We start from the raw sequence: 25,571 nt of genomic DNA, 5'->3' as shown, positions 1-25,571 counted from the left end.
CAGAGAAGTCTATCGTCGGGACTCCGAGTTCAGCAGTGTGATTGTGTTGTTATAGAAGCTTTTCCTCATCCTGCTGGTACGTGACCTGAGGCTCCTGCAAACAGTCCATGGTTGGGGTGTGAGGGGTTTTTGATGATCTTCCCAGCCCGTCTCAGACACCGTTTTCGGTGGAGGGCATCCATGGCAGGGAGCGAAGGCACCGATGATGTGCTGCGCGGAAACTCACCACCCGTTGTAGTGCCTTCCTGTCCGCAGCAGTGCAGCGAAGGAAATAGGCAACGTGAAGCAGGTGGTCAGGATACTTCTCTAGGTACAGCGGTAAAAGTTGGTCAGGATCTGGGGGGACAGGTGGGCTTTCCTTCGCCTCCGTAGGAAGTAAAGGCGCACCTGCTGCCTTTTTGATCAGCTTGGAGGTGTTGAGGGACCAGGACATTCCTCCGAGATATGCACTCCAGAGGAATTAAATCCTTCTTCACCATAAATGTCAGTCATCCCGTTGATGTGGATGGGGGTATGACTGCCTCCTCTGGTCTGCCTGAAGTCGACAATAATCTCCTTCGTCTTTTTGGAGTTGAGGATGAGGTTATTGTCGGCACACCAGGTGGTCAGGTGCTGGATCTCATCCCTGTAGGCTGACTCATCGTTGTCGCTGATTAAGAGCCCTATCTAGCTCTCTCTTGAAAGTATCCAGAGAACCGGCCTCCACTGCCCTCTGAGGCAGAGAATTCCACAGACACAGCTCTCTGTGAGAAAAAGTGTTTCCTCATCTCCGTTCTAAATAGCTTACCCCTTATTCTTATGTTCTGCCGGTTTCACCTGCTAAAATCATGCTGGGCCCAACGTTATCAGGATTTGAATTTATTGGGCTAATTGATAAAATATGGAAACGTACTCCTTGGAAAAACTATTTTCGATAAAGACAAACATGGAGAACTTAGAGATGCAGGGAAATGCAGGTGCTGGAATCTTGAGCGAAATCCCAAGTGCTGGAGGAACTCAGCGGGTCAGGCAGCATCTGCGGAAGGAGCGTGTGACATTTAGGATCACAAGTGATTGGAGTGGAATTAAGCCATTCGGCCCATCAAGCCTACTCAATCATGGCTGACCTATCTCTCCTAACCCCATTCTCCTGCCTTCTACCCGTAACCTCAGACACCTGTACTAATCAAGAATCAAAGGGTCAGACCCTTCTTCAGACGGAAGAATGGTCTCGACTTGAAACGTCACCTATCCACTCCTACTTCCATTGTGAACTATTACCATTGGAAACATGACTGTTGTTTGCAATCCAAGTGGCACAAAATTCCCTCCACCACCCCACCCCCAAAACACAACAAGGACTCACAAACACAGCACACAACCAACACTACTATTATTTTTTTAGAAACGGAATTGAAAAATTTATTGAGCGATTACATACAAATACAGATTTTAAAAGATATGAATGGTACAGAAACGCTAGAAGAATATATAAGGCTTTCTTTAAAAAAATTGGAACAAAGTACTTTGACACGAGTCAACTATTTAGCTTCTACAAGAATCGTTATTTGCAAACAGGCTTGGCTTTTGCCACAGTAATATATACATACAAACCACAGGACAATAGGCCAAAGTGTCATGTATTCAACTTCAACCAGAAACCATATCAAAGTCAAGTTATGTAACTGTACAATACCTCAGCATTTACAAAATTCAGATGAATTTTTTTTTAAAGGGAATGTCCTGAAGGTTAAAGATTTTGTTCTTTTTTAGAACCATCATCACTGAAGATCCATGAAATTATATTGAATTAAGAGGTTTACTCTGCAGGAAAGTGCCAAACGGAAAAAGGTAAAGTCAAATACGACCAAAATGGACTCAAACACTCGCATGCTGCTCCCATTATCAACCTTCTCCAAAATCAAACTGGTTGACGTAAATCTTTCATCAAATAATCATCAGCTTGACAATGTTTTTAAATACAAATTGAGTTTGCTAGATGGTAAAACAGAACATTAAATGGAGAGCTGAATCAGATTAGCAAGCCGTAGCACAAAAACGTTGCCTTAACAAGGAACTGCAGATGCTGGTTGATATCAAAGACAGACGCAAAATACTGGAGTAACTCAGCGGGTCAGTAACGCAGCATTTTTGGAGCAAATGAATAAGTGACGTTTAGGGTCGGGACCCTTCGTCAGATTGAAGCTTAACTCTTGCAACATTGTTCTGCTGCAGAAGAGTATATCGAAGCGAGACACTAAATTGGAGCATTTTATGTTCGAAATTCAGACCCAAAACGTCACCCGTTCCTTCTCTCCAGAGATGTTGCCTGACTCGCTGAGTTACTCCAGCATTTTGTGTCTACCTTCGATTCAAACCGGTATCTGCAGTTCTTTCCTATACATTATATCTAAGCTCACAGGTTGGCAATGGAACCAATACTTAAATTAATGGAAAATTCTGCATTATAATTATAACCAATACAAATTAAAATTAGTTGAGTATTTGATCAAGAGTTGTGTGTATTTGTTATTTCCCATCTCCACAGCACAAAATGTCTACACAATGGCACACAAGATCCTGAATGGGAAAGGCTTAGATTGATACAGGACTTCTGTGATGCCGTGAAACTGTTTTGCAATCAGTGAAACACAGTGCTTGAGTAACTCAGCAAGTCAGGCAGCATCTGTGGAGGGAATGGGCAGGTGAAGTTTCGGATTAGGACCCTTCTTCAGACTGATTGCAGTGTGGAGGAGGGGAAGGGGGGGGGTGGATGTGAGGGGGAGGAAAGGGGAATGCAGGAAAGGAGATACAGCATCTCCCGACTACAATCAGTGTGAAAAGGTGTCCCGATCCAAAACGTTGCCTGTTCATTCATTCCACAGATGCTGCCAGACCCACGGAGTTACTCCGGCACTTTGCACAAGATTCCAGCATCTGTGGTTCCTTGTCTACACTCAATGAAATATGTTTTTTTCATGTAACCCGAGCTGTAATGGAGGAAATACGGGAGCCATTTTGGGAAGCACAGGTTCCCACGAACATCAATGATACAATAAGCACATAATCTGGTTTGGCGATATTGTTAAAAGGATAACTTTTGACCAGTCACAGGTGAAAACCCTCTCCACTTCCCCCAAACGATCCCACAACAGTAACTTGATGTTCACACATGTGTGGAGTGTGCCCTTGTTAATTATCTATCAGGCAACACTTTCTCAGTACTCTATTGACAGGTTGGTTTAGTTTCTATGCTGAAGAGTCTGTTGCAGGACTTCTAACCATAATCTCGACTTAGTGGTGACGACTGTGCTAATAACATTAACCACAACCAACATGTTTTTAAAAAAAAAATTAGCACATTGGGAACAAATTTTGACTCAACTCTTTCAAACACAGGGCTGTATAAACCAGGAACATTTAACAATCTTTTTGGTCGAAGGAGTTTGTTAAATGTTATTTAAAACGGGAGGGGGGTGGGGAGATGAATTCTGTTGGGCACTTCCATTTTTCCATGTAGAATTATTGGTCATTCGCTGGATGACACTTGCATGTTGATTTTGAATTATTGAACCCTAGGCAGAGATTGAGGCGTTTGATTTTTCTTCATCAAGCCATCCCTGGTAAAAAAAGTTGAGGGCGTACATTATCTCCAACTAGACAAATCTTTTCTTGACAAAGACTTTGTGAGCAATTTAACCCCTTCTTAAACTGTCTATGTTTCTGTCCGACCACTGTCTACAATAATGATAACCAAGAAGCATCAAAATAACTCAAGGCGGAAAGGTGGCCTTTGTTAACCTCCCAGGTATTTCTATTTTAAGAATGGCATTTTGCGTTATTCTCTTTGTTTAAGGTGCACGAGTCAATACCGAAAAACAAGTATGCTCGCACTATACCTTTCGTGAACATTCACTAAGAAAGTGAAAATAAATAAATATTTATAAGGCTACCCTGCTCCCTCCCATCTCTCCACAACCACTTCTTGCTCGATTTAGTTCCCTCCACTCTCTCCCCAAATATCCCTGACAATTGGAGCACAATATCATTAAAAATGGTAACAACAAAATCAGGATAAATTAGCTCTACCTATAGAAATCCTCGGAGCCAATATTTTAAACAGTTTCGTAATAAAACGCAAATATCTTCACCGACTATTTTATAAACCTGGAAAAATATCAAAAGGTAACAAAATTTTTCAAAGCTGCAGGCTTTCTATTTGTGCCTCGTTTCCTTGGTTTGTATGAAAATGCGGATTAAATTTTAAAGTCATTGCAATAGGTTTCGGGAGCAACTTTCGCAGTCATAGTGTAACAAGGTCCATTGCCATGGCAATCCACCGTCCATGGCTTGTGGATGGTTTCTAGGATGTGACAACATTGGCTTTAAAGTATCCGATTTAGTTTATTCCGTAATTCAGTAAACTGTGCAGTGTTGACCATCTCCATGGCTGGAACAACCTGAAAAGCGGGAAATAAAATACATGATAAATGAAGCAGCCGACTGTCAAAGTGGCGCAGAGCTGTCGTACAGTCAAACTAAGCCAGGAATTCCCCTCTCCTACAACACAAATACAATGAGATACACTTTACTTCTCACCCTGGTTATTCCCCCTTCTTCCTGCTCCCGTCTGGGAGAAGGTACAGAAGTTTGAAGGCGTGCACCACCAGATGCAGAGACCGCTTCTTCCCCTTGTTATCAGACTTCCTTCCACATACTCAACTCATCTCTACCCAACTGCAGACATTAGATCTTGTCTAAGTAACTGATGCACTACAATGCTGAGAACTATATTCTGCCTTCTGTATCTTCCCCTTTGCTCCATCTATTGTACTAGTGAGAGAGACCATGGCCAGAGGTCATAGCCTCAGAATTAAAGAACGTTCCTTTAGGAAGGAGACGAGGAGGAATTTCTTTAGATAAAGGATCGTGAATCTATGGAATTCATTGCCACGGAAGACTGTGGAGGCCAAGTGGAGACTGTGGAGGATATTTGTACAGTAGACATAGATAGATTCTTGATCAGGGGTTATGGGGAGAAGGCAGAAGAATGGAGTTAGGAGGGGGAGATAGATCAGCCATGATTAAATGGCGGAGTAGACTTGATGGGCCGAATGGTCTAATTCTGCTCCTATCACTTATGACCTTATGTGACATTAATAAACAAAACCTAAACCTTATCTGTTGCCGAACTAATGCCAAAGGAACTATGATGTATTCTTCCTTTATTTGACATGACAAGTTTAAATCAAAGCCATACCTTAGTCTGTAGGAAAGTATGAAGAGATTGTATCCATAGATGTTCCTTAGTTTTGAATCTGTGAAAAATAGTCACAATTTAGACTATATAAAAAAAATGTGATGCAAACTGGTGGAAGTGTAAGATTTAGTATCTTAGACACCAATAACAATATCCCTCCTAGAATAATGGTATCTCGGGTCAAACAACCTGTCACGGCAGACAAGCTCTCGGGGGGGGGGGGAAGAAGGGTAGACAGTTCCCAAAACTGGGTTAAACCCCACAAGTTTAAAAAAAGATCAATGCACTTGAATGTCTGGTAAAAAAAAACATTCCAGTTATGGTGTCACAAAGGAATCTGCTTATCAGAATTGAAACATTTTGGAAAAGAAATAGCACCAAGACAACACTAAAATGGGGGGTGCACAGGAAAAGCCATCAGCGCACACCTTGTGTATACTGCAAATGGCAAAAATATTCTCAACCATTCACCAACTTGGAGACTAACAAATTCCACTGTACCAAGGAATGGGTGAAATGTCACACTATAGAAACGCCCTTCTCTCCAGAGATGCTGCCTGACCCGCTCAGTTACTCCAGCATTTTGTGTCTGTCTTCGGTGTAAACCGGCATCTGCAGTTCCTTTCATCACAAATACTTTCAGATGTCTGATATTAGGTGAAATATACGATGCGAGTCTTGTAGACAAAATAAACTCACTCATGCCACTCCTCCACAAGAACGTTGAGAACAGGAATGCTCAAGGATTGAACGGTAGTTTGTTCAAAAGACAGAAAGAGAGTCACAAGGTCAGAGACATAGTTGGCATCGTGACACTTAACCCTAAAAGTTAAAAGAAACACACATTAAAAAACAGTTGTACATTTCAGATTAGAATTTTAGCAATAATCATGAAAAAGTGATGTTTTTAAGGAGAAATAATAACGTCTCACAAAGGACTAGAATTGAGTTTTGAGTATTATCTTCTAAGGGGGCTCTTCAGGAAATAGGATTGCTAATGCTGGTATACATTTATTTTACTATGGCATTAGTGGCAAGATAAATATTTCAGCCAAATAGAGCTTAATTTGCCTCCCAGATTGTCATTGAATAATCAATGCTTTGCATGCGATTGCAAATTAAACTCTCAGTAGCCACAATGACAGTGACATTCTGATGAGAGAAAGGTTCAACAATGGTCCTCAAGGTCAGAGTTATAGGATACAAAGATACAAGATACTGAGCCACAGGGAGAGGTTGAGCAGGCTGGGACTCTATTCCGTGGAGCGCAGGAGGATGAGGGGCGATCTTAAAGAGGTGTATAAAATCATGAGAGGAATAGATCGGGTCTCTTGCCCAGGGAAGGTGAATCGAGGAACAGTGGACATAAGTATAGGGTGAAGGGGAAAAAAATTTAATAGGGATCTGTGAGGTAACGTTTTCCATACAAAGGGCGTATGGTGTATGGAACAAGCTGCCAGAGGATAGTCCCAGAGTTGTGGCTGGGACTATCCCAACGTTTAAGAAGCAGTGAGACGGGCACATGGATAGGACAGGTTTGGAGTGATATGGACCAAACGCAGGCAGGTGGGACATGCATGGGCCGGTGTGGGCAAGTTGGGCTAAAGGGCCTGTTTCCACGATGTATCGCTCCAAAAGCTTATGGGATACAAATGTTTTCTATAAGATAACCTTGCCACAAGCACAAAAAACATGCAATGAATCACATTCAAAATAATTTTATTCAAATACTCAAAGCGATTCAGTAATAAGTATATTGGAAATTACTTCTTAAATGCCCGAAATATACAAGCACATATGCAGAAGTGCCTCACTAATCGAGCAAAACAGTATTCAACAATTCAGTTCAACGCCAGCATCTATGCAAGTGGTTGAGCTGTCAAAACTCCTGATTGACTGCTGCTGTTGGTGGTGGCAAATTAGTACTTACACATCAATCATCATGCTTCTATGTATATAAATGTTGTTGCTCAGCATGGCGCAGAAATTGTGCAGGATTTCCTCTTTCGTGCTCAGGCTGTCAAATAGGAGCTTCAGAGCCCAGAAATTCTTCTGAAAATATCACAAAGCATATCAAATCAGAATATGACTTAGACACAAAAGGCTGGAGTAACTCAGCGGGACAGGCAGCATCTCTGGAGAGAAGGAATGGGTGACGATTCGGGTCGACACCCTTATTCAGACTAGTCAGGGGGCCACCTATTTTTACGCCAGAGATAGATTCTTGATTAGTGCGGGTGTCTGAGGTCTGAAGGCAGGAGAATGGAGTTAGGAAGGATAGCTAGATAGATAAGCCATGATTGAATGGCGGAGTAGACTTGATGGGCAGAATGGCCCAAGTCTGCTCCTATCACTATTAGTCTACATGAGCTACTTATCTACACATGGACTGCCTTTGGCCTCAATTCTGTTATGCCAGAGCCCAATCTGTCAATACCCAATAATCGTCACAGGGATGAATGGTGTGGTAGACACTTCTGCCGAGTGACATGTATTCTCCATTAACCTGCCCAGGACTTGAGGGTCTGAGCTACAGGGAGAGGTTGAGCAGGCTAGGTCTCTATTCCTTGGAGCGCAGGAGGATGAGGGGTGATCTTATAGAGTATAAAATCATGAGGGGAATAGATCGGATAGACACACAGAGTCTCTTGCACAGAGCAGGGGAAATTGAGGACTAGAGGTCATAGGTTTACGTTGAAGAGGGAAAGATTTAATGGGAATCCGCAGGTTAACTTTTTCACAGAAAGGGTGGTGGGCGTGTGGAACGAACTGCCAGAGGAGGTGGTCAAGGCAGGGGTCATTGCAACATTTAAGAAACAATTAGACAGGTACATGGATTGGACAGGTTTGGAGGGATATGGGCCAAATGCAGGCAGGTGCGACTAGTGTCGATGGGGCAAGTTGGTCGATGTGGGCAAGTTGGGTTGAAAGGCCTGTTTCCACGCTGTATGATGATGTTCGCTCAGCATGCAGTCACCATGGCCATGGTCACCCTAGAGTTTAAAAAAGCATGCAAAATGTGTGATCATACCAAACATTTGGCTGAGCGCTTGAGCTGCTTAAAACCCAGCGGTATCCACTCGCTCCCCGGGAGTCCCATCCCACCCTGGTCATCCTGCTAGTTTCACTGTTGGTATCCCTGCGTTATCACCTCTTCCACAGCCAACAATGGACCCTTGTGGGCTCCGCCTTTCCGGTCATCCTTGCCGGTTCCGATTTGTCCTGTACCTTTTCACACCTCTAGTTTCCCTCTCTCCAGACTCTCAGTCTGAAGAAGGATCTCGACCCAAAACCCCATCTATTCCTTATCTCCAGAGATGCTGCCTGACCCACTGAGTTACTCCAGTATTTTGTGTCTATCTTCGGTGTAAACCAACATTTGCAGTTCCTTCCTCCACATTTGCTAAGCTGTAGGGCCCACATATTCCAGGCTAGTGGAACAGTGACAGCTAGATTTTACCATAGTTTATTATTGTCACGCACCGAGGTACAGTGAAAAGCTTTATGTTGCCTGCTGTCGAGTGAGCAAAAAGACTACACATGATTACAATTAATGCTGTCCAATTTACAGATAAAGAATAAAGGGTAAAACATTTACTGCAAGATAAAGGCCGATAAAAGATGGTTTTCCAGTAAAGGATATGGGAGGTCAGGACCGCACTCTAGCTGGTGAGAGGACAGTTTAGTTGCCTGATAACAGTTGGGAAGAAACTGCTGCTGAATCTGGAGGTAGGGAGGGAATAGTTCCTCCACAATCTATTAAAGTCTGTCACTGTATGTCATGTTGTCACTTGCGGATGGAGCACCAAGGCAAATTCCTTGTATGTGAATACTTGGCCAATAAACTTATTCATTATTATTCATTCTTTGAGAGTGATAATCGGAATCAGCAACATTCTTAAAGCCCAATTTCAAAAGTTGTCAATAAAACCCTGTCACATATTTATTCATTTCCCAAAACTTTTTAACTTTTTTTTGTCATACTGATCATTTATCTTTCCCAAATCTTAGTTCTCAGTCTGTAATTGGGATTGGAGACCCAGAAAAGTGTGGAATTGCACTTCAGCTGAGATCAACACTTTTTAAGAACAGGAGGGAAAAGTAAAAGTATCACAAAAATAAGCAGTGGTGCAGAAATGATAATAGTATACTGCAGTAGTAGTCGAGCCTTTACCTAATGCGATTACAGAAAACACAATTGAAAATCATAAAAGTCAAAAAACAAAACATCGTCAACACGACGTGTTTTTCTACACATAGAGGAAACGCACTGAATTACAAGAGAGCGCACAGAATGGTTTTGTGAAACAACGATAACAAATTCAATAGTAGAGGAAAAGAAAGCAATAGCTGTGGACCATCAACTCGTTCCATATGCATGCAGGCATCTATCAAATGCCATCGGAAAAGGGAAGACCATTTCAAGAGAATTAGTGGGCAGCATGGTGGCGCAGCGGTAGAATTGCTGCCTTACAGCACCAGAGACCAGGTTTCAATCCTGACTACAGGAGCTGTCTGTATAGAGTTTGTATGTTCTCCCCTGTGACCTGCGCAGGTTTCCTCCCATATTGCGATGACGTATAGATTTGCAGGTTAACTGGCTTTGGTAAAAATTGTAAGTTGTCCCTAGTGCGTAGGATAGTGTTAGTAGTGTGCAAGGTGATCGCTGGTTGGCATGGTCTCGGTGGGCCAAAAGGCCGGTTTCCGCGCTGCATCTCTAAACTAAACTAAATAAATAAATGACTCTTTACAATAATCAAACTGTTCTTACCCCATAAGCTACAATTAATGGCAGAACTAATTTCATCATGGAGATGTTCTTATGCAACATCTGAGCAGCAGCCATTGTCACCAGAATCAACGTAGCCTCCCGATGAAGCTGGAAATAGAAACATCACTCATTAGCAGTTGTCATCCCAATCTGCACGAGATTGTCAAAACAAATACAGGACCTTCACGTTTTATACCTGCTTGATCTATGGTTTTAGACAATAGACAATAGGTGCAGGAGTAGGCCATTTGGCCCTACGAGCCAAAAAGTGTTTCCTCATCTCTGTTCTAAATGGCTTACACCTTATTCTTAAACTGTGGCCCCTGGTTCTGGACTCCCCAAACATCGGGAACATGTTTCCTGCCTCTAGCGTGTCCAAACCCTTAACAATCTTATACGTTTCAATGAGATGCCCTCTCATCCTTCTAAACTCCAGAGTGTACAAGCCCAGCTGCTCCATTCTCTCAGCATATGACAGTCCGCCATCCCGGGAATTAACCTTGTAAACCTACGCTGCACTCCCTCAATAGCAAGAATGTCTTTCCTTAAATTAGGGGACCAAAACTGCACACAGTACTCCAGGTGTGGTCTCACTAGGGCTCTGTAGAACTGCAGAAGGACCTCTTTGCTCTTTTGTAGTACTTGTGTACTCACAACTAATGTTTAATATACATTCTCTCATTTTCAGAACAATTCAACTTTATGCCTGGCAAACTTGCACACCAAATTTAAAAGTTAACTTGCAAGTTCAATTTTGCTTAACAGAAAAAACCCTCAAATGATTGTCTGCAGCTATTATTAGATGATGTGTTTAAACGTATCTGCCTTTGGGATATATTTTCCCAATTCTGGAGCCTCTTATGCTGGAAACTTGAGCAAAACACAAAGTGCTGGAGGAACTCAGCTGGTTAGGCACATTCACTGAAGGGCATGGATAGCTGGAGTTTCATGTCAAGACCAAACCCGACACCAATCCATGACATCCAGAGATGATGCCCGACCCGCTGAGTTACTCCAGAACTTTAGTGTTTTACTATGGTACCAAAAATCAATAACACTTTATTGTCACATGTACAGTGATATTACTAACTCTTCATGGCTGCTCCCCAAAGAATCTTAATTACCAAGAATATTCTCACTTAATAAAATTGAGGCATCCCATATCTCAGAATCGACAATACAATTCTATACATAGAAACTAGGTGGAGTAGGCCATTCGGCCCTTCGAGCCAGCACCATCTTTCAATATGATCTTTGCTGATCATCCAAAATCAGTACCCCGGGTTTTCCCCATATCCCTTGAATCCGTTAGCCCCAAGGGCTAAATCTAACTCTCTCTTGATAGTTATATAATTGTAATCAATACAATTCTCTAAGGTTATTTAGAAAAATGGCCCCTTCACCTACCACTGAGGAAAATGGTTTAGGCAAGCCGACTATTCCACTTTTCAGATCTGCAAGAACTGATGCAGCAAGGATAGCAGTGTTCTGAGAAGAAAGTTTTGATATGATTATTTGTGAAAGGGATGGGTTTTTTTTTTAAAAAGCTCAATGCGAAATCTCAGACAATATGTTATTGAAGTCAACACAAGACGTTTACATTAGCAGAACTCAAGTATTTTTTAGTGATAAATATTAATGGTGGATTTACACTTTGCACCTTTTGCATTTACGCAAATAAAATGGAATTATACTGATTCACCTCATTTGTGCCATCTAGGCCAATCCCATTCTGCTGCATTAGAACTGTATCCTCCCATTATTAATATTATTATGAAAAAAACAAAAGGTTTTCAATTATAAAGCATCTTTCACAATCTTAGGATGTCTCAAGGCATTTAACAATCAAAGATACACAACTTTACAAATCGCTATTTACAAAGTAGTTAATGTGTTAGCAGTTTGCACAGTACTAGCTCCAACAAATAACCAATGCCCAGATAACCTGTGATTAAAATATTATCACTTTACTGTAGTTTGGTTACTGGGTTTAAATTTACTTTCACAAATCCAGCTGGGGGCACTTGTAGTACATCAGCTTCCATTGAAAAATAATTGCAGTGAATTTGAATCAGTCGGCTCCAGCAGTGAACCTGAAAGAAGCAGAGACATTGACCACATGTCATTATAAAATCTCAGCCTGCTCAAAGTTCACACCCCACTTGCTCATGTGTGAAGGTTAGTTTTACAAACCGCAGCATTCAAAACATATTTTTGCCTGCCCAAAACTAGAATAGAATACACACACACACACATATATATACACACACACATATATATATATATATATATATATATATATATATATATATATATAAATATTTATATATATATATATATATATATATATATATATATATATATATATATAAAATATATATATATATATATATATATATATATATATATATATATATATATATATATATATATAACACACATATATACACACACATACATATTTTTTTTTAATATATATATATATGTAGAATAAATAACGCTACACATGGAAAGGGAAAACTTAGAGGATATAGGCCGGCAAATAAGACAAGAATAGTTGGGGAACTTTAGCCAGTATGGGTAAGGGGATGTTCAGTGTTGTATGACCCTATGAATCTATAGACACATTATAGCTTTGTAGGTTCTCTGTGACAAAACTTATGCTTGTGGATGGCAGATGACTCAGCAGGTCAGGCAGCATCGCTGAAGAACATGGATAGGTGATGTTTCGGGTTGAGACCCTTCTTCCTTCTGTTCTCGAGAGATGCTGCCTTACCGGCTGAGTTATTCCAGCACTTAAAAAAAAATCTATTCTGCCTAGTTATTTAAATAGTTAGACATTTTCTCACAAGAATGTTCTTAGAAGGCCGTTCAATCCATTGAGTCTCTGCAAGTTCTCAGAGTATTCTCATTCACCCCCACTAAATTTCCAGAAAAGGAACAGATGTTCTCTGGTTAGCTGGGGCAGGGAATGGGGAGAAGATAGAAACCACTTTTGTTTCAACAGGAACCAATTAAAAAAAACATGAATGCACATTAATATAGAAATAGGTAGCAATCAGCATTCATATCTTCACAATGCCCATGCACAATAATACTGGGCATACCGCAATTACCAGAACTGGAGACTTCCCCCTCTTCCAGTGAAGATATTTTATGCCAAATTGCAACAATAACTCTCTGATGCAGAAAAGATTGTAACTGACATCTTAATCTTGTATGAGGGCTGGGACTAACAATATTGAACAGAAAATAAAATTTAACAAAGGACAAAAATGCATGGAATCTTGCATTTAAGTATTCATATACTTTTTTTTCCCTGCTAAGGATAATGGCCACAAATCTGAATATCTCCCCTTCCCCGGGAAATGTTCATCAGTACAAACCAGAATAGATTCTGTCCTTCATAACTGATGTACAATACTGTCCTCACACTGAAGGGGGAAGCACGGTGGCGCAGTGGTAGAGTTGCTGCCCCACAGCACCAGAGACTATTGCTGCCCCACAGCACCAGAGACTATAGCACCAGAGTGCGGGTGCTGTCTGTACAGAGTTTGTCCATTCTCCCTGTGACCATGTGGGTTTTCTCCGGGTGCACCGATTTCCTCCTACACTCTAAAGACGTACAGATTAGTCGGCTAATTGGTTTTGGGGGAAAATGGTAAATTGGTCCTAGTGTGTAGGATAGCGCTATTGTACGGGGTGATCGCTAGTCGGAGCGGACTCGGTGGACCGAAGGGCCTATTTCCGCGCTGGATCTCAAAAGTCTGCAAAAGTCTAAAGATTTACAATTGTGATACGAAGCTGAAGTAATACTTGGATGTAGACAAATGTGAAATAAACAAATGATTAAAATGCTATTCAGGATGTACAATAGGTCTCACAATACTTACATCTCTGTAGAGAACGGCATTGACAAATAAGATCCTGAGTGAACATTTTAACAGTATACAGCTCTTCAACAATTTACCACCTATAAACAGAAAATGTGAAAATGAAATTGCCATGCTATGAACAAAGCAATTTATACACATTTAAAAAGTGTATTACAGTGCAAGGTCTCCTGATTAGGAGATAGAGATTAGACACTAACCTTCCACATGCACCCATTGCCCACTGTCTGAAAGTTCACAAGTAGTAGGTACAGTTCCGGTCCTGAGAATTTTTAAGTACACCTTGTACTGGTACGGTGTTAAACGGCACGCGATGCAGCACGTAAGGCTGGTACTTAGATGAAATGACTGCGCAGCCGAATTAAAATCTCCATACTTGCAGAAGTAGAAGGGAACTTTGTCACGCAGGGCTCGTAACCTAATCAAAAGAGGAAAAAGCAGCTCGTCACATGCATTACTTTAAGATGCTTTCAATGAAAATAAAACACTGACAGTCGTGTAATTTGAAAGAGAAAAAAAACGGAGCACTGTTAAACCATTGATGTGCAGATTGAGAAAAAGTGCATACTAACTTTAATGTATCATTGCATTTTATCACTCGTAGGTATCGAACCAACTCTCTGTACCTGAAAGGTAAATATTGACACAAGTTAGGTGTCAGGTTTGCATTTGTTACACCAAGTATATAAATCATTGCAAACATGTCTCGAGGAAATCCTCTGCAACATGTCCAGCCGAGAAGACATCTTGCAGCATCCAAATGAATGATTACCGAGCAAATAACTCTGAAGTTGCGCAATTATTCATTTTACTTCAGCCTTACCCAAACTTTTATTTCCAGAAAAACATAAAATATTTGTTTGCCAACTTCATTTTACACCCAGGGTAAATTTGTTGATTGTGGATTTGTACGTGGTGCTGGCCGGCTTCGGAGCATGGGGAGCCGTGGTGGCGCGCGGCTGCGATCGAGCTTTGGAGGCTCCAGCTGCAGGCCTGTGGACGGTGACGTCGGGAGCTCGCGGGTCTCTGGTGGGAGACCGCTTTCCGGAACTCCCGCGGCGGCAGCTTCTCCCGCCTGAGTTGCGGGGATGAAAACGACCCGGAGCGGGGCCTGACATCGCCCGGCGCGGCTTTAATGGCCGCGGGACTTGCCATCGCCCGCCGGGGCCTTTAACATCGGGAGAGGATGGAGAGCAGGGGAAAGACAAGACTTTGCCTTCCATCACAGTGAGGAAGAGACTCACTGTGATGGATGTCTGTGTGAATTGAGTTGGTTGTGTGTCTTGTAAAATTGTTTATTTTTGTTGTATGGCTGCAGAAACCAAAGTTCGTAACGGAAAAATAAAGTTCATTGTATTGTATTGTACATATTTTTTTCCGCTGTTTGGTTCTGGTATATCTATTAAAGTTGCCGGGGGTAAATGGGACGAAAAATGTTGGGAACCCCTGCATTAGACGCATAATGGATGGAATCTGTTAGAACTCCCAGGATAACATTCCCCCCCACACTTTCTCCTTAAAGGCATTCTCCCTGTAAGATCTTTTTTAAAGAAACATTTAAAAACAGTTCAAATAAATGTAAACGACTAGAATTATTTAAAAAATAAAGTTTTAAAAAGGTTTTTGCCACCTAGCCCCCACGTTTATTAGTACCACGTGACCCACTCCATCTTGTGTGGAATTCTTGATGAAAAGTGAGCAGGGATAAAGGTAATAGATCTTTTTAAAAATACCTCAAGCTTCCACACATTAATAAAATTGAAATAAAGAAAAATGAAGCATTTGCAAAGAAAGCTTTAAAATCAAGATCAGTGACCCCCCCCACCCACCCCCCTCAAATCAGCTGAGGCCACACTGCTTACATCATACGAGGGAAAGCTGAGGGGTCAGGTGCGAAGTGCAACCAAATGCTTAGTTCAGGAAAAGCCAAAGTACTGGAGTAACACAGCGAGTTAGACCACATCTCTGAAGAACATGGATATTGGGTCGTAACACTTCTTCAAACCCTTAATTCAGGATACTTGAACTACGTGTTTGGTTGCACTTTGCATTGGACTCCTGAGCACTGCCTCAAGAGGCAGATGAAGCAACATTTGTTTTCCACTTACTCTACAACTACTTTTCAATATATACAGGTCCACCACTGATTTTCTGAAACCATTGGTTCCAGAGCTTTTCTGGAAGTACAATCTGAAGAAGTGTCTTGACCCGAAACGTCACCCATTCCTTCTCTCCAGAGATGCTGCCTGTCCCGTGGTTACTCCAGCTTTTTTAATGTCTGCCTTCCTGTCTGGATTAACAGTTTGGCAAAACCAACAGAGGTCATGGCCTCCAAGAGGAGTCCAACGGTATCGGAACAGTCTGCCTAGGCTCTTAAAGTCGGCTATGCGACTGATCTGTCGCCTCCAACCGGGCCGGAGATGCAGAGCCCTGGCTGCAGGGGGGCAAATTTGACCCACCTATAGGCGTGGCAACCTTGAGGTGGCGATCAGCTGCCTCACCTGGCCTAGGCAACCACACTGTCAGGGGGACTTCCGGGAGGGGATTTCAAGTGCGCTCCCGCAATTTTGTCTGGATTAAAAGGTGCCGGACCACCAGTGGCGTGGTGAAATCAGTGGGGGACCTGTAGTTGAAAAGGTTAGATGTGAGCACCTGCACACAGCCATCAGCCAGCACCACTGCTGCAGCATTAAAGATCAATGCAACCAGGCCTTGTAGAGTTCACAAATCATTCTCAAGTCGAATACAAAAGAATTTGGCTACACTCTCAAGAAAAAAACCCCCCCATCAGTTACAAGAAACCACACACTTTGCCATCGAGTGCTGTCACCTGGATTTGAACTGAAAGAAACCTACTCTTCTCTTGCTTCCATCCTTTCCACCCGTGCGTGCACAACAGGGAAGTCCTCCCAAAACGTCTCTTTTCTGCCTTTCTTTTGTCGTTGCCCAGTGATATTTTGACCCCTGAGAATAGAAGTCAGGAATGGATCCTCCCATGATAGTACATTAAGACTGTAACGATATTCAAGGCAGATAAATGACCAATTGTTTTTATACCAGGCTTAATATCAAAAAGCTGGTTATATAACTTAGTTTGAAATATAGAATAATCAAAACAGCAATACAACATTTTTGAAACTAGGACATGCAGATGCTGGTTTACACAGAAAGATACAAAGTGCTGGAGTAACCCAGCAGGTCAGGCAGCATCTCTAGAGAACATGCTCTCCAGAGGCTGCCTGACCTGCTGAATTACTCCAGCACTGTATACTTTTAAAAAAATAACATTTGTTGTGTTGTACAGGTCTCAATCTATAGTTAGGTCAGATTGAGATTACTAATGGAGAATTGCAATCAATAAAAAAGTTAAAGAATGTTTTATTCATTTTATTTTAGTAGAGGTGTTGATGTGACGATTTGCTCCATTAATTTAAAAAAAACGATAAATTTCTCTCAAATTCCTGTTTTAGGAAAGATCTTTTGTACATTTTAAAGTTTGCTTTTCAATTATCTAAATTTCACTACAATAGTTGGAAAATCCAGTTAGTTTGGAAATGAGCTGCCCGAGCACAGAACCACCCATTCACTGGAAGAAGCCAAAGGCAATCCATTTGTTGTTTTCATTAACGTGTGAGAATATCTTTCTTCTTCCCTCCTATTTAAATGGCAGCTTCCCACAGCAATAAAAAAAATTTGTACAGTTATTTTTTGGAGCTGGCCATTGTTGGCAGGGCCAGAATTTATTGCCTTTCCTGGTTGTCCGTGAGAAATTGGTGGAGAGCCAATTTATTGAAGATCTATAATTCGTCAGGTGAAGGCACCCTGACAGCACAGTTAGACAGGGGTATCCAACATTTAGGCTCAGTAACGGCAAAGGAACAGCATTGTATATTTCCAAATCAGGATAACGTGCGTCTTGGAGTAGCTGTTGATGGTTGACATTGCATCCATTGTACAAAATGACACTGGAAACAAATGTTTGGGATGACAGTAAAATTCCAATCAACTGGGCTTCTTTATCCAAAACAGAGCCGAGCCTCTCAAGACTTAACGGCGCTGTGCAAGCAGGGAATATGGCACCACGCTTCACAACTTGTGTTGTAGATAGTGGAAACCAAATGGAATATTGGTAAGCCATCCAATTTTGTAAGGATACTCAGCCTCTTATGTGGCTGGTTCATTTTGAGTTTTTTTATAATTCCCCAGGATATTGATGATGGGGACTTATCATTGGCAATGCTTTCAAAGTCAAGACTAGGTGTTCAGATGCTCTTTTGTTGAAGAGTTATTGTCTAACACATCTGGTCTACAGCCCATGCCCGAATACTCTCTGGGACTTCATTTGCTGAGCAGTTGCAAATGAAATTGAACATTATTCACTGATGAACCCACATCACAATGAAGATCAATGATGATGGTTGGGCCCTGAAGAACTCCTGCAGGGATGTCTGGCTCCACAGTGTTTACCCTCCAATAATCACAAGCATCTTCCTTTGTGGGAGAAATGACTCCAACCTTTAACCTCATTTTAACCACACTCCCACACTCACAAGTGCTGAAGGACAGTCATTCTTTACTCAGTTCTGGAGTTCAGTTCTTGGATCCACATTTGGCCCAAGGCTGTGATAAGGTCTGGAGTCCTGTGCTCGTGGCAGAACTCAAACTGGCCATTGCCAAATTGATTATTGGTGAGAAAGTGCCACTTTAAAACACCTTTGTTCACCGTGCTCAATATTAAAGCATGTCTAAATCTAATTAACACAGCAGATTTATAGCAGAAGCACCTACCTATTTGTAAAGATAAAGCAATGTGAAGGAAGTACAAGGGATTTATAGAAGGTTTTCAACTTGTTAAACAGATAAGGAGGGAAGTCATTCAACACAAGCATCCTTTGCAACGCACCGGTGATTCTGTAAAACAAAAATAAAACACACTATGTAATGTGTGCTACCTTGATTCTATTTAACACTGATAAACAATACAACCAAAGAAGGATTTGATCGATGTCATTCATATTTCTTGCAGTAAGTTCCAAGATGCATGCTATATTGTTTGCTGGTAGATTGATTTCCATCTCTGGGTCCATGAGCTGAACTCTCAAATCCAACTGATATCCAAAACAGGATGTTGGGAAGTGCACACAAGTGGACTGAAAGTGAGGGTTAGACTCAGTTTGTAATATTCACCAAACATTTTACTTACACTCAACCATTTAAAGCACCAAAGAAAACACTGTGCAAAATACATCCTAGAAAGAAATCCTACAAAGTAGAAAGATGAAGCAAATAGTAAAAATGCATTTTAAAACATATTACTACAAGCTAGTTTCAATGGTTGGACATTATGACTATTCCACACCCTTTTGCCACCTCTTACAGAAGGATTCTATGACCATGAAAAGCACACAATTTACAAACATATACACTTGCCTGTATTCTTAGTAATGCATGCCAAATAAAGTTAAAGGAATTTAAATAAATGTTGAAAAAAAATGGTCAACATCCGAAATGTAAAATTAAAAATACTCCAGATGCTGGAAATCAGAAACAAAAGCAGGAAATGCTGGAAACACCCAGCAACTCAGCCAGCATCTGTGGAAAGAGAAGGTACACAAAATTGCTGGAGAAACTCAACGGGTGCAGCAGCATCTATGGAGTGAAGAAAATAGGCGATGTTTCGGGCCGAAACCCTTCTAGAGAAACTGAAGGAATATTTCAGGTCAAAGACCCACCCACCTTTCAAGGAAGCTGACTTGCTGAGTGCTTCTAGTATTTTCCATTTTTGTTAGACATCATAAACATGCTTGCCGGATTAACAATTTGCTAGATGTTGATTAATCTCCAAATTCTTACAGAATACACATGAAAAGGGACCGTGTAATCCACAGCAGTAGGAGAAATACAAAGACTATATGTATCTTACCTGTGCATAAATATTGGCACCGCCTGGCTAGGAGTTGAGGTCTGATCATTTTTATTGAAAACTTCCCTGTCAAAATAAAATAGATGAATTGTACAAAAGAATAGGAACATTAAACACTGTACTCAATATCTTCGTGCATAACACGAGTGAGTTTGTCTGATGCTATTTGTAGAAGAAAATGGAGCTTATAACCAGTTACAATGAAATGGGCTACTGGGATATTGAGCAGGCAAAATAAAATGGGATAAACACAAGTAAAGTTTTCCTTATTGAACTGAAGTTTAGATTTCATTAGAGACAGATTTTTATGAAATCAAGGGATTTGAGTCAAAGGAACAGACTAAGTGGAACAAGCTGCCAGAGGAGGTAGCTCAACGTTTAAGAAGGTACATGGATAGGACCGGTTTGGAGGTATCTGGAACAAACGCAGGCAGGTGCGACTAGTGTAGCTGGGACGGTGTGGGCAAGTTGGGCCGAAGGGCCTGTTTCCACACTGGATCACTCTATAACTATTGATAACATTCGTCAAGACCTACAAACTTAATGCAGACCTAGAATCAAGACCAGAACCTCTCGGTCTGCAAACCTTAGCAAAGTGAGAGCAAGTTCATTTTCTCAAAAATTCCCAAGAAAACAATATAAAAACCCAACTGTGGAGGTTGTTTGTGAAGAAGAATTTCTTTTGCCACTCCGATCATCATGATGGCAGCTGTTTTTGGCTTCTCCTTCTCTGTTTGATGTAGAAACTTGTTCACCATATTAAACACTGGTGTGTAACTAGAAGAAGAGAGCAGAAACATTAGAAAAGGGCAGTCACATTGTTCATAAAGCAACATTTTTTACCACCTTTATGCAACGTACCAGAAACATGACAAATTTCAATATATTGAAAAAGGAAAGATCTTTATTAAGAGGCAATTGCACCAGTGCTCATTTGAGAGAATATAATATTGTCTTAAGGGAAATCATTCCAAAAGGTAAAATGTATCCAACACAGAGGATGGGAAGACGCAGCAATAAAATGAAGAAATGGTGAAATCATATTTTGGGACAGAACATGTCTGAAAAATTAGCTGCCAAGATCGTGGGAGGCACAGTGGCACAGCGGTAGAGTTGCTGCCTTACAGCGCTTGCAGCGTTGGAGACCCCGGTTCGACTGTGTGACAGTGCTGTCTGTATGGAGTTTGTATGTTCCCCCCGAGAATGCATGGGTTTTCTCCGAGGTCTTCAGTTTCCTCCCACACTCTAAAGACGTACAGGTATGTAGGTGAATTAATTGGCTTGGTATAAGTGTAAATTGCCCCTAGTGTGTATAGGATAGTGTTAATATGCAGTTATCGCTGGTCGGTGTGGACTTTGTGGGCCGAAGGGCCTGTTTCCGCACTATGTCTCAAAACTAAACTATGTTGGAATCACCAGATGAAAATTGAATCAATGGAAAAGATCGATTTGTTGAAAAGAAGCACCTCTATCTGCACCCATGGTACTTTTCCAACACTTTACGGGATTGAAAACCAAAGCTTTAACCTCACATGAATATGTGTTTGCCTCTAATAGGCAGAGACATATTATTTTTGCATCACAATTCCGACTTCTTTATTGAACAAGATCATTTAAATATATCTCGCTGAACATTAAAATATTACAGATAACCAATTTATATATATATTTATTAAATTCATTTACCCCCAATGCAAGTTCAATAATGTATTTAAATTGTATCCAGGACATCAATTTATGTTTTACCATAAACATTATGCTTCCAACGCTACATGGTGTCAATTGGACTAATTAGGTAGAGTTTGCCAAATCAGACATTCTATCTAATTAGGCCTAATTAGTCTAATTGACAATATATGGCATTAAAAACATTTTGTTTAGACTACTAGAATATAAATTGATGTCCGGATACACTTGGACAATGGAAGAAAAGTATTGGACTTGCATTATTGTGCCAATGTTCTACTACCCCACCACCCCCCCCCCCCCCCCCCCCGTTCTACTACCCACCCCCCCCCCCCACCCCTCCCCCGCCCCTCCCTTCCAAAGAAAGAAAAATAAATCTACACACACACACACACCCACCCACACACCGCAGGGGCCAGGGATTCACACTCGCCATTAACAGGAAGGTAAAAGATGGCTGTCACAGTGTAAGGTAAGTCCTTTGGAGAGCGGGGAGGGGGGAGAAAGAAGGGGGGGGGGGGGGGGGGGGGGTGGGGGAGACACTTTTAAGAAGCCAGACTGAGGCCGCGAGTATGCGGGAACCTCCCTCGAGCATGAAGGAGAGTTACGGTGACCTCCTAGGACCATGTGTCAACCATGCTGCGAGTTTGTGGCGAGCGCAAACTCTTCTAAACTTGCAAATTAGTTCGCCATAGTGGGACAGGCCCTTTAGACAGCCTGCAACATCTGAACCGCACAAAATTTATATTTCCCTCCTTCAAACAGCTCAATCAACATTTTTGCAGAGATACTACCAGTAGAGGTCACTGCACAGCAATAAAGGGTAGGTAGCAATCCTAAACGTTCCTCCAACGTGTGCATTTTGAGCGTACTGCAACACACCCATTATTAATTGGAACAGCACTAGTGGAGATCAAACCCAGGAGTTTCCTGGCCTCTATGGATCAAAGATTTCAGTAACCAAACACATCAAAACTACATATACTAATCCAGGTAACATCCAGGTATACATCTAATCCATGTAACTATTCAGACACTGCTAAAAGTGACCCTAAATGTTGAAATGTTTTTAGCCTTTGGTTTATTCAGAGCTTCCAAAATAAGTCATAGAATAACCAATTCTATCTTCGTAACCATCAAGTTGACACTTTGATCTATTGCAACCAACAGGAATTAATATCATCATAAAATATCAGGGACTAATCAAAGTCAAGATGGCACCCAACACAGGTGACAGCCACAGAAGCAGATCTACAAACTTGCATTACAATCGCTCCACACTCTTAAATCTGTTCATACACTGTAGATGGATTGATTGTAATCATGTATGTTCTTTCTGCTGCTGACTGGTTAGCACACAACAAACTGTACATGTGACAATAAACTATACTGAACTGAAAGTCAATATGGTGTCCAGGTTCATATCCAAATAAATTCATGCAAACTAAATGTGCTCTTAGACACATGGGGAATGTCTATACCAAGTACACATCACTACATGGTTTAACACTGTTTTTTTGCCGCACTGTTAGCACCAGGAATGTACTAAAAGAGGAAATGCAGGAAAATGCAACGTTGGCGGGTAAAGGGGAGGGGTGGGGGCAATAATCATAATGACTCAGCAGTCAAGTTTAAAAAAGTCCACCTTAACTAGCAAGCATAAGAAAGTCCAAGTTTGAAAATTTAAGTAAATTATCAGTCACCAATTAACCTTCAGCGAGATAACTAGCATTTAGAAAAGTACTTAATTGTGTGTTTTGCAATCTCTCGCCATACTGCAACTACATACATAACAACTCTCGTAGTTATCATGTGCATTCACAATAATGAGCAGCTATCCTATTTCTGTTACATTGGGAAGTAGGGAGGGGAAGGAGAAGAGTTGTCATGGCCATTTCCTGCTTCATTAGATGATTTTCCAGTTGGTATGCAAATACAAGTGCCTACTTCTGCTTTCTACTTTGGATATGAATTTAAAATCTTTTTGTTAAGGGCCTGTCCCACTTGGGCGTCATTTGCGCGTGATTCACGCAACATCATTTACGCGGCACGTGATGCGAGCATGGTGCGTGGCGACGTAGGCAGTGACGCACGGTGCCCCAGGATTTTGGGATGTAAAAAATCTTTGCGCACCACCTGCATGACGCACAAATGACGCCCAGGTGGGACAGGCCCTTAAGTCTTGAAAAATAGCAAGGTAGACACAAAGTGCTGGAGAAACTCAGCAGGACAGGCAGCATCTCTGGAGAGAAGGAATAGGTGATGTATTGGGTCGAGACCCTTCTTCAGCAATGCTATCTTTTGATTATGGTCTAGAATAACCAAGTTGCTTTGGAGACAGTGATCTATGAAGGTCCACAAAATGGCCTGTCTGCGGTTAATACTTAAAGCCCTGTTCCACTGTACAAGTTCATTCAAGAGTTCTCCCGAGTTTGGCCCCGATTCGAACTCGGAGATTTACGGTAATGGCCGCTCGTAAGTACTCGGGGCTCTCGTGGACATTTTCCAACATGTTGAAAAATCTTCACGAGTGTTCCCGAGCTTACCGCGTTTCCCGAGTACCTGGAGTTAGCGTTATGAGCCGCTAAGAGACGTCCCTGAGCTCCAACGAACCCGCTATGTTCATTCTATGTGCTTACCACTAGTTTGATTTTTTTTTTTAAACTCGGTAGAGCACTTGAATGAACTCGTACAGTGGAACAGGGCTATTAGAAGCTTGCAGCCTCCAGGTTTTATCTCAAATATGTAACACCCTTTATAGCTGCTAGTTTTCAGAGCAAAACCTGCTTCTTTCTGCAACAAGGCTAAGAAACGAATCCTTTTGGCAGGAGGGGTTAGTGGGAGAGAACAGTGACGTAAGAACAATATGAACAATGAGGGAACAGCTAATGTATCTCTTCATGCCAGGCACATTGATCTATTCATCTTTAGACTTTAGTGATAACATGCGGAAACAGGCCCTTCGACCCACCGAGTCCGCGCTGACCAGCCCCAGCGATCCCCGTACACAAGCACGATCGTACAATCTATGGACAATTTACAATTTTACCGAAGCCATTTAACCTACAAACGCACGTCTTTGGACTGTGAGAGGAAACTGGAGCATCCGGACAAAATCCACACGTTCACAGGGAGCATGTACAAATTCTGTACGGATAGCATCCAAAGTCAGGATCAAACCCAGGTCTCTGGCGCTACAAGGCAACAAAAATACCGCTGCGCCACCGCTAATCAAGAAAATAAATAGCCGTGCACAAGGCCCACAAATAATAATGTGAAAGTGAGTAAATAAATCAGTTTTGCTGATGGTGCTTGACTGATAAAGAGGACAGATTACAGGATAATAGACTGCTTCTACAGCCACCTAAAAGACATGTCCAGAAGTACAGTATTTGCCCTGACTACATTAACAAGCCTAGATTACATATTTCTTCAAATAGACGAGTATATTTCATCAAATAGACAAGTTTTAGACAAGTCTTACCTGTAGAGTTGGATCTCCACATGGTTCATCTGGCACATTTCACAAAATATTTTAAACTGATTGTGACAGGAACAAATGCACGGGATCAAGGAGCTCCGAGATGTTATTATTCCCATCATATAATTATTATATTCCAACGCAAGCTCTAAACAAAATGTCTGCAATAAAGCACCTGTAAAGCAATTGAAAGTATGAATTAGGCAGATAACTTTACACAGAAAATCTAGGCAGCAGAAACTACTATTGAGTTCAGCATCTATTTAGTTTAATTTAGATGCAGAGCGGAAACAGGCCCTTCAGCCCACTGAGTCCGCACTGACCAGCAATCCACACCCACTAGCATTATCCCACATGCCAGGGATAATTGTATACGTCTTTGGAGTATGGGAGGAAACCGGAGCACCCGGAGAGAACCCACGCAGGTCATGGGGAGAACGTACAAACTCTGTCCAGACAGCACCCGTAGCAGGATCGAACCCGGGTCTCTGGCGCTGTGCAACTCTACTGCTGCACAACAGTGCCGCCCCTAATGATTTTTTTTTATTTCAGAAAATTGAAAAGGCAAACAATAATCT

At 41.6% G+C, this 25,571-nt stretch overlaps 1 protein-coding gene across 4 annotated transcripts in view; it reads right to left on the bottom strand.

The window, feature by feature from the left end:
- Positions 1 to 1,372: 1,372 nt before the first annotated feature.
- The window catches only part of zgc:112980 (uncharacterized protein LOC503706 homolog), a 53,097-nt gene continuing 28,898 nt past the window's right edge, over positions 1,373 to 25,571 (bottom strand). For 2 of the 4 annotated variants that reach the window (XM_055651080.1, XM_055651079.1), the window contains exons 6-20: positions 24,997 to 25,168; positions 20,478 to 20,603; positions 19,827 to 19,892; positions 18,692 to 18,814; positions 16,760 to 16,915; positions 14,476 to 14,529; positions 14,104 to 14,321; positions 13,904 to 13,983; positions 12,011 to 12,103; positions 11,418 to 11,498; positions 10,011 to 10,118; positions 7,170 to 7,291; positions 5,939 to 6,061; positions 5,240 to 5,297; positions 1,373 to 4,439 (exon numbers count right to left, since the gene is read on the bottom strand). In XM_055651080.1, the coding sequence (XP_055507055.1) occupies positions 4,365 to 4,439; positions 5,240 to 5,297; positions 5,939 to 6,061; positions 7,170 to 7,291; positions 10,011 to 10,118; positions 11,418 to 11,498; positions 12,011 to 12,103; positions 13,904 to 13,983; positions 14,104 to 14,321; positions 14,476 to 14,529; positions 16,760 to 16,915; positions 18,692 to 18,814; positions 19,827 to 19,892; positions 20,478 to 20,603; positions 24,997 to 25,168 (1,655 nt within the window). In that variant the 3' untranslated portion in view covers positions 1,373 to 4,364. The remainder of the gene's footprint in view (positions 4,440 to 5,239; positions 5,298 to 5,938; positions 6,062 to 7,169; positions 7,292 to 10,010; positions 10,119 to 11,417; positions 11,499 to 12,010; positions 12,104 to 13,903; positions 13,984 to 14,103; positions 14,322 to 14,475; positions 14,530 to 16,759; positions 16,916 to 18,691; positions 18,815 to 19,826; positions 19,893 to 20,477; positions 20,604 to 24,996; positions 25,169 to 25,571) is intronic. The other 2 variants (XR_008725091.1, XM_055651081.1) reach the window with 2 other exon arrangements.

The sequence above is a fragment of the Leucoraja erinacea genome, chromosome 20 (assembly GCF_028641065.1).
Source record: "Leucoraja erinacea ecotype New England chromosome 20, Leri_hhj_1, whole genome shotgun sequence".
NCBI lineage: Eukaryota > Metazoa > Chordata > Chondrichthyes > Rajiformes > Rajidae > Leucoraja > Leucoraja erinaceus.
The sequence above is the reverse complement of the archived record's forward strand: the minus strand, read 5'-3'. Positions and strand labels throughout refer to the sequence as shown.